The 10,002-nt window shown below is 36.6% G+C and overlaps 1 protein-coding gene and 1 long non-coding RNA gene across 2 annotated transcripts; one reads left to right on the forward strand and one right to left on the reverse strand.

Moving 5' to 3' along the window:
- Window positions 1–3,052: 3,052 nt before the first annotated feature.
- LOC116158849 lies at window positions 3,053–3,455 on the forward strand. Its single transcript, XR_004142835.1, has 2 exons — window positions 3,053–3,243; window positions 3,292–3,455. It is a non-coding gene; the product is annotated as an uncharacterized LOC116158849 (long non-coding RNA).
- Window positions 3,399–4,437, reverse strand: LOC116158845 (death-associated protein 1-like). The gene is made up of 2 exons (XM_031471703.1): window positions 4,244–4,437; window positions 3,399–4,189 (listed from the first exon to the last, which is right to left on the reverse strand). The coding sequence occupies exons 1-2, from the start codon at window positions 4,296–4,298 to the stop codon at window positions 3,948–3,950; spliced, it is 297 nt and encodes a 98-aa protein (XP_031327563.1). The 5' UTR covers window positions 4,299–4,437; the 3' UTR covers window positions 3,399–3,947.
- Window positions 4,438–10,002: the final 5,565 nt, after the last annotated feature.

Below are 10,002 nucleotides of genomic sequence, written 5' to 3' on the forward strand. Positions count from 1 at the left end.
GCCATGGAATGTCTGCTATAAAACAAATCAAATTCTATCAAAAAGTATTATATTTAGAACAGCGAATTCAACATAAAGAAATACCAAATTACTGAAAACGGTTTCTTAATATAACAATTTGCAATAAATGTTCGAATAAGTCACCATTAACTGCAACCAAGTCGATGATAAAATCCACTTGGAACTGCTGCTAATTGATAACTGGATATCTTTTTGTTTTAGAAAAATTCCAGATTATTGAAAAAGATGCGGGTTTTATTTTTGCAATGTTCCGTCTTTATTATGCAAAAAATTGAAAACTAATACAGTTGATTGACGTAAAAATTTTTTTCTACAAAAAACCTTAATACATTTTTGCTCTAAAATAATTTAGGGAGCCAATAATCGCATGTTATGAATTTTACATATTGATATCCCTATGATGCGTTACGCAAGTCACCACTCTGTATATGTTCAAATATAGGTATCTTTTTGAATATTCCTGGTCCTGGTATATTACAGAAATATTCAATGTTATCTGGGTAAGTACCAACATTTCTTTAATTAGCTTCCTATAGCTTGAGTTAGGTGCGGTTATTGCGATGAGGGTTTTTTAAACATGTCAACATTTCTTCAAATATTTCCATCTCTATTACGTACGCGTATACCGGGTGGTGCCTAGCGCGACGCTGCACAGGGATTTCAATGGTAATTTCTTTATAGTAAATTACTAGCTCCCCTCATTATTTTAGAGCAAAAGTCCTAATACGTTTTTTTAGAGAAAAAAATACTGCATCTGTTCATACTTTTAGTTATAATTTTCCGTTTTTCAAAACCGTACAAATCGACAAAATAAAAAGGTTCATTTTACAATAAATCAAATATGCCTTGGAATTACCTAAAAAAATAGCGATCACGTTTCATTATTTGCCTTTGACGTATATCAAATTTATACTTGTTTATAAATTAGTTAAAGAACTGCAAGTGCAATAACGTTCAAAATGTCCGTCAAAACCATCAGGAAAACGACAATACATTCAACGTTTTGGCTGCAGTAGCGGAAAATCCGAATATAAGTTTAAGAACAAATCTTCTTCAAATCAGTTTTTTTCTTCGATTATATGTAGGTACTCTGATTCCGGAAAATGATAAACAAATAGTATCTGATGCAGATGCAGCATACATTCTCTAAAAAAACATTACCCTAAGATGCCTTTTATTGCGTCGGTTAGTTGAAACAGAATTAAATATGAAAATCGTTCGACGTCAAATAACGATAACTTAGATGCGATGCGCTTGTAGTTTGTTAAAAGATTCCAAAGCATCACTGATTTATAAAAATGTAATTTTTTATTTTGTCGATTTCTACGGTTTTGAAAAACGGAAAGTATGAACAGATGCAGTATTTTTTTCTCTAAAAAAACGTATTTAGACTTTTGCTCTAAAATAATTAGGGGAGCTAGTAATTGACTATAAAGATATTACCATTGAAATCCCTATGCTGCGTTGCGCTAGGCACCACCCTGTATATAGAAGCAATTTTCCGAGATAACGGCTCTACGGATTTTGTTCAAATTTTAGATTAGATTTAGAACGGGCCGGATTTTTTAACAAGAAATGTTGGAGCGCTGCATAATGGCCTCGAACTTTTTTTTCAAATAGCAACACAACATTTGTATATTACTTAAATTGTAAGAGATACAGTGTAGGTTAACTGGAGGCAAAGTTGTCCTTTTTAATGACCCACCTTATTAAGAGAACAACTTCTTAGCTTAAACCAGATATAAAAAAGGAGTTTTTGACAGTGTTTTACATCCTTGATGCCTAATTTATTGTTGTGTAAAGTACAGAGAAGTGCCGTTTCTATACGTTGCCGAAGATGGAAAGCTAGCCGCACTCTAGTGAAAAGTAAAATGCGTGTTGTTAACTTAATTCCGGTTTAAGTATTAAAAATAGCATCAGTCGAAACATCCTGTATGTAAAATCAATCAAGTATTTCATAGGATCTGGAAAATTTAATTTCAAATAGACAGAGAAATGGAAAATGTTGTGGCATTGTCGTTTTAATTTTAGTTATTAAAGTTAGTTAGTATATCACTATTTAATTAGGTAATTTAATTCAATTTCTTGTTTAAAACGCATAAATAAGGAACATAGGTGTAAATAGGGATTTCCTATGTCTACTTTTAAATGATAGTCTTCTGAAAGACGCCTAATTTTATGCAACCAATATAAATAATAACTTCTTGAATCAAATAAAAATCTAACTGTCATATTAATTTAAATATTGTTGCTTCGGCTTCACAGAAAATAAATCTCTTAAGCTCCTTTAACTGTTATCGGCACTGTACCAATTGGAAATATCAACTTTTTCTTTAGTTGAATACATCGCACACGAACGAAAATTAGAATACGGAAGTCAAAGCGATAATATTCAAATTAATTATAGGACAGGCAGATCTTCACTTGTTGTATAGGTAGCTATTTTGGTTGCATAAAGTTAGGCGTCCTTTAGAAGCCTTTTTATCATCTATAAGTAGACATAGAAAATTCCTATAAGAAATCCCTATGTCTACTTCTACATATGAATATCTCTGTATAGGGCATATAGAGATGCTACATTTTTTATAGTTCATCTTTCTCTATGATTACAATTGTTTTTTATACATTTTATACCAATTGGAAGTAATCTGAATTATCACCAAGCTTCTTTGAATTATCACCAAGCTTCTTTGTTTATTCATTTGTTCCTCATACAAAGTGTTTGATGTTTGAAACGTTACATAATTCTATCAAATTGAGAGCTCCTAATCTAATATCTAAAGAAAAAACTTATTACTCAAAATGCCCACAGAGCAATGGGCATTGGGTAACATGCTGAACCTAGAGCCTAGGTTATTTATATCATTGTTTAAATACTTAAACAATGGTTATATTTACCTACAAGGTTACATGTTTATAATTAGGTTCTATACCTTCACTAATAAACAGTATTCAATAATTATACCTATCACATCTTTAAAAACAACAAAAACACATACGACCTTTGCTCGTACTATCTCTACACCATCACTTAGTAACAAAACTGTTTGGTCAATATCACTTTTTATCTTATTTTTTTGAGAAAATGTCAAGATCAAATGTTGACAATAAGGAATTATTAGAAGAATTACAATCTGCCATAGATAACGACAAAATGTATTGGATAAGAAATGAGGCAAAACTAAAAGCGGCAGTCTCAGCCAAAAACTACGATGACTTTCGGTAACATGAGCGCTTATGTAATTCACGTATTAATTGTATTTTATATAGGGCATCAGTAGCAGCAGCACACCTAAATCCACTAAACAAAAAAGACTGGAAAAGAAAGGTAGATACTTGGAATACATTTGCAACTTCCAAATCTCAAGAATAATGCATCAATTACTAATCTATTTATTTTAAAAAAAGTATAACAATAAAATGTATTCCTCCAGGATTTTTATAAAAGTAAAGGTACGGAAATTACTTTGCAGAATGAAAAATTAAAATGGAATGATTACAATAACTATCGTTAAACATTAAAAAAGTAACACTGTTAGTAATGTATAAACTGTATTGTTTGTAACAAACACTACCTAAGTACTCCTATAAAATATAGCTTTTTTTTAGCAATTACCGGCGCAGTTGCCCTACCGATAATACTAATAATAAACTATGAGCAACAGACTAACCCTTCAAACTATTATTTACATTGGCAAAAAAATGCGAAAAATCCCAAGCATAAAAACACCTAAACGGCAAACCACTTCCTCGTTTTTAAACATTAAAATTAAAGCAAGAATTTGATAAAAAATAAAACAATAACACAAAACACTGATATAGACACAACCATGTTTTTTTTGTTTAAAATTAGAAATATTGTAAATGCTTGTTTCAAATGCTATACCTAAATGTGATCAGTCGTACAAAGTTGACTCGAATGAAATCTATTTCCTGGGTTGTTGAATGTTAATGGGAGTTTTTACATTATGGTGGACAGGAGGTTTATCTTTATGAAACACCTGTACCGCTTCTGCAGGAAAATCAGCATTACCTTTCGGAATTGCTCCCGAAATTGTTGATGGTTTCGGAGGACTGCCAGAAACCTTCAGGCCGGTCGTATCTTCAGTCAAACCGACAGGTTCCTTGGGCGATTTGTGCTGCGTAATTCGCATTCCGCCAGCTTTTACTGTAATTTACATGCGTTATTAATTCAATATTGTTTAAAAGACGCAATTCTCACCTGCTGGAAGATGACCAGCTTTTAAATGGCACTCCGTTTCCTTAGGACTCGACATTACGTGAACCGTCGATAGAACTTTGATTTCTACAATATGGTTAACAAGATTGATAAAACAGTCACCTAAACGATTATTAGATAATTCTCAAAATAAGCAAACACGTATACAAAAAACGATGCCCTTGAAATTTGTTTTCGCTTATTAATCCAGTGGCGTGCTCATATTTTATAAGGCAGAACAGCTGATTAGCGATGTCGCGAAAACAAGGCGCATTTAGACATAGAATGTGGTTTGTCCAATCAAAAGATCATATGATCTTTGGTTTGTCGTTTGCTATGCATTAATTGAATGCTATTCGGTAGGCCATAGCATAGAGTAAATTTACTCTATGGCCATAGAGTAAGCGCAGCGTGGCGTGTGGCGAAGAACAAAAAACACGCCAGTGGCGGGGGGATAGATAATAGGTTACTTACAATAACTTAATCCACAGAGTTGTATATTACTTATATACAACTCTGTGACTTAATCAGACATGGAAAGGTTTCAATTAAGGGGGGGGGGGCATATTTAAGATATTAAAGGAGCGGGAATTTTAAATTATATATCCATTGAAATACTAGAATTACTACTGAATTACACATGTTATGTGCAAAATTGCTACTGGTTTCATAATTTTAATTAGCATAAGTATTCGAGTCACCAGACCTGTATGTGCGCTTACTATATTATCCACCTTACACTGAAGCATCAAGCAAGTTGTATTTTCCAGTAACCACAGCAAAGATCATGGCAACGAATGTGTTGAGAAAACCGCAGTGTCCGGGAGAAATTTTCGTAAATTCTCTTCAATTCAAATTGATCACCAGCAAAATGATTTTTTGATTTTTCATTTTGTCAAAATGAAATTTAATTATCTACCTGAGCAATTCATTCTCATGACTGTGAACGGATAGGGATCCCACCCAGGCGCGGATTTAGGCAGGGGCTTTATGGGCTGCAGCCCAAGGCGCGGGGGCCCCATGCCGACTACTACAATATTCTCAACACGGTTAATTTTGTGCTTGACTGCACCCCCGTAGCGCTGCCCCTGAGCATCCTCTTTCAATTTCGAAGGCAGATATGGACCCTGCGCCCCCGATAATCCCGAGTAAGATTTCTCCATTTTAACGGCGGACGATGAAAAAAGGATTGACAATAGAGTCGCATTTCCTTTGGAAGTTCTAGTTAAATACAGGGTGATTCCTATAGTACCTGCCACCGTTTGGGAGCGTGTAGGTGGTGCGTAGGGGAGTATTTTGATATAGGACACTTGGGGTCGGAAATCTAAATTAAGGGTGCCAGAGCCAAATTTACCTTCTGGAATTTCGCGCCTGTAGGTAGGCAACCCAACCGGCCGGCGGTGCACACGGAGCGATCTCAGGCGGCGATGTGTGGCTGACACTTGATCAGAATTTTGTTTAAACCCACGAAATCCTGTCTGCAACGACGCGTATCAAGTGAATAAACACTATGGCAATAGTATAATAATAGTTGGCTAGATGTAGGAAGTGCATTGAGAACAACGGTGGCCACGTTGAAGACTTGTAAACGTTATAGTAGGGGAGCTAACACGAAATCCACTGAACGAGAATGATCAAAATTTTAACCGATGGAGTTCCATTTTGCCCTATCAGAGTATGCTAAAATCGATCGTCTGCCGCCTCAGGTCATACGACTTAAGGCGCTGCGGGTACTTCTTGTGGTACCAATTCTGAAAGGTTGTTTTTCGAAAAAATAAGTTATACACCAAATGAAAACGTTGATAATAGCTCTTAAAAAAATATTTTAAAAAATCGCGCACATTTGATAACTCCGTAAAAAAACAATTCTTAGTCGGTTTTTCACGAACTTTGTACGGATATAACTAGGTTACCGTTGGAAGAATGAAGCTGATTTTTTTTACAGACTAATGATAGGTACAGCCAATGACTACGAGAGTGTTTCTTTTTTAAATTTTTTCTCTAATTATAATGTTAAGCTAATAAGATAATCTTGTAATTAGAGACAAAATTTAAAAACGAAACACCGTTAAGTCATTAGTAGTACCTATCATGAGTCTGTAAAAAAAATCAGCTTCATTCGTCCCACCGTAACCTAGTTATATCCGTAGAAAGTTCATGAAAAACCGACTAAGAATTGTTTTTTTACGGAGTTATCAAATGCGCGGGATTTTTTTAAATATTTTTTTAAGAGCTATTATCAACGTTTTCATTTGGTATATAACTTATTTTTTCGAAAAACAACCTTTCAGAATTGGTACCACAAGAAGTACCCGCAGCGCCTTAAGTCGTATGACCTGAGGCGGCAGACGATCGATTTTAGCATACTCTGATAGGGCAAAATGGAACACCATCGGTTAAAATTTTGATCATTCTCGTTCAGTGGATTTCGTGTTAGCTCCCCTACTATTATTGCTGTTTGACTGTCGTTTTCCCCTTCGCCCTCCCATGTCGCTCCTCGCGGCTAACTCGCTCTTGCATCGCCTCCGCGCCGAAACGTCGGTCGGTTGGGTTGCCTCCCTCCCATGTCGCTTCCTCGCGCTAAACTCGCTCTGCATCGCTCCGCGCGAAAACGCGGTCGTTGGTTCCGCTACATACAGGGCGTGAAATATCCAGAAGATAAATTTGCGTTCTGGCGCCCTTATTTTAGATTTCCGACCCCAAGTGTCCTATATCAAAAATACTCCCCTGGCACCCCCATACGCTCCCCAACCGTGCAGGACAGGTACTATAGGAATCACCTGTATAATTTTTCGTCCGTTAAACAAAAATCCAAAGGATGACTTCGACATGGCAATTCTTTGTTAATCGCATAGTATCACAGATTTAAATAATCTGCTGAAGTTGGAGCAGATTTACTGTTTTACTGAAAATGATGATTACAAATGCTAGGTATGACAAAATGAACAAAAACAAACAATTGTGTTCTAAATAAATAAAATTCCCCTTGTATCCTTTAAATTCACCACGTTCAAAACAAAGTTCACTTGACTTGAATGGCGTTTATTTTTATTAAGGAATGAAGGTCAAGGGGAAGGGTAAGGGTAGAGGAAGGGGGTGGAAGAGGAAGGGAAGGGAGGGGGGAAGGGGAAGGGGAGGGGAAGGGGAAGGGGGAAAGTGGAAAGGGAAGGGGAAGGGAAGGGGAAGGAGGAAGGGGAGGGGGAAGGGAAAGGAAAGGGAAAGCGGAAAGGGAAAGGGAAAAGGGAAAGGGAAGGGGAAGGGGAAGGGGAGGGAAGCGGGAAGGAAGGAAAGGGGAAGGGAAGCGGGAAGGGGAAGGGGTAGAGGAAGGGGAAGGTGAAGAGGAAGGGGAAGGGGGAAGGAGAAGGGGAAGGGGAGAAGGGGAAGAGGAAGCGAAAGAAGAAGACAGTGTAAATGGAATTTTACCTCTCTATGTAAATACGACTTGTCGATGAACCTCGGGTGGCCGTTATTTGATTAAACAGTTTGTATTACCGCCAGCGATTTAATTTGGCGTGCAAATTGGACACACAGATTTTGTAAAAAGAGAATCCGGTTTAGGATAATATTTTAATAAGGTGTGCGACTTTCATCAATTATATATTGATCTGTTTCGTCTCGAAAGAAAGGGTGGATGATTTTATTAAAGTCATTGGCCCATATGAATAAAAGGAAGCATATGCTGATACTTGCAAAATTCAAAGTAAATACTCGTAAGTGCCCCTTCACACTGAGCTGCTCAGCAGCGCTGCACTGCGTTCCGTCCCGCTGCTCAGCAGCGCTGCTAAGTCGATAAGTGTGAAGGGGCACTTAAGAGTATTTACTTTGAATTTTGCAAGTATATAAGCATATGCTTACTTTTATTCATATGAGTCATTGGCCCATATGAATAAAAGTAAGCAAATGCTTATACTTATACAAAATTCAAAGTAAATACTCGTAAGTGCTCCTTCGCACTGGGCGACTTAGCAGCGCTTCTAAGCAGAAGGACAGGACGCAGCGCAGCGCTGCTAAACCATGCTAAACAAACAGCTATTATGCCCTTAATACATAAATAACTATTTCAGCTTTGTGAAAATGGTCCGAAAAACAATTTTTTACGTGTTTTTTAGCCTCTCATACCAACACGCCACGCAGTCGCGCCAGCTGACTCTTGTTTTAAGTGTTAACTAAGTAAAAACTACCAGGCAGAATAGAAAGTAATTGTGCGAAAATGACCCGTAAAAATAGGACGCTACCTCCCGGACTAATAGTTAAGGTGACGCATGACATTATTTTATTGCTATAGTAACGCGTGAAATTCGGACAGATACTAGCAGTAAATATAAGTTCCACTTAAACTAAACTATAGTCAGTGTGCACTTAGTAAATAAAGTGTAAGTCTAACTTAAGTAATATCTATGAATTCCACCCATAGTCCATTATTCGCATCAAAGTGTACCTCCGATTTTCGATCTATTAAAAAATAATGCGATTTTGAGTCAATCAATTTTTGAGACCCTGAAAAGGTTACCTAGGTACTTAAAAACGTCAAATTACAATTAGGAAACTTAATTTTCTACTATTTTCTACTTGCAATTCACTGTAACATTTTCCGCTGAGTTAAGTAGGTACATCGAAATAAAGAAGTCACATACTTATTTTCATCTCTGTATTATTTGGATTTGACGTCAATTTCCCTTGCGTTCAGCCATCTCAGTATTCTACAAGGTCAGTTTTTCCACCGTCGGATAAATTTAATCAGTAAATAGGTAAGTACCGTGACAACTATTGTATCGACAATGGTATCCATGGAATTTAGGCGGAAAGTAAAGTTATCGAGAGGAGCGGGAGCGGGAGCGGATGCGTCATTTTGTATATGTTTGTATTATTACTCTCGCCAGGAAAGATTGCCGGTCACAGCACACTTTGTGTCGATCTACAATCTATGTTTTTCTTAAGATGCGAGCGACTTTCCCGTATAGGATCGTGCCAATGTTGAACGAAAAGTCTTTTCGTTTAAGATTAGACACTGTACTATCCTGGAAGGCGCTCACTTCTTTAGAAAAACATAGATTGTAGATCGGGATCAAGTGTTCTGTGACCGGCAATCTTTTCTGGCGAGAGGTTTATATACTTACAACCGTTGAGTGAAGGATTTCACTCAACGATACATAACCTACGACCATTGTATACATATACAATGCTACGACCATTGAATATCCAACTTATTCAATGCTACGACGATCATTACATCGTACTACTTTTTAGAAGGGCAAAGCTGCTTCCCATCAAGAGTAAGGAATACTTTTTGCTTACTTACAGGCATCTTGGTTTTTATTGTCGACTGTCGTCGAGACAGAATGACGTTCGGTCGGTTCAAATCGGTCAAAAAATGTGACCTGTTGATGGAGAAATCCGACTTAACGGCTCAAAATGTCGATTTTTGTCATTTTTGCAATACCTCAAAAATTATTTTTTGCACTCCTTGGTTCTAAATCGCGTTTTCCCAATAAAACACAAAAGTCGGGAACGTCAATTTTACAATTGACTATCTACTTTCGCGCACTAGTGCCTAAAAATTCAACGAAATTATCTATTTAGTGCGGATCATAAACTAATAAGTAGTATGAAGAGTAAAAAAGAAAATGTAAATACACTTTACATCATTCCCTGTAGTACAGGGGCAAAAATAAGCTTAAACCAGAAGTTTTGAACAATAAATTGACATTTTAAATTTGTAGATTTCTACTTTATCGGCATAGAGGACTTGATTTTTCAAAAGA

The sequence above is a fragment of the Photinus pyralis genome, unplaced genomic scaffold (genome assembly GCF_008802855.1).
Source record: "Photinus pyralis isolate 1611_PpyrPB1 unplaced genomic scaffold, Ppyr1.3 Ppyr1.4_LG1, whole genome shotgun sequence".
Classification (NCBI taxonomy): Eukaryota; Metazoa; Arthropoda; class Insecta; order Coleoptera; family Lampyridae; genus Photinus; species Photinus pyralis.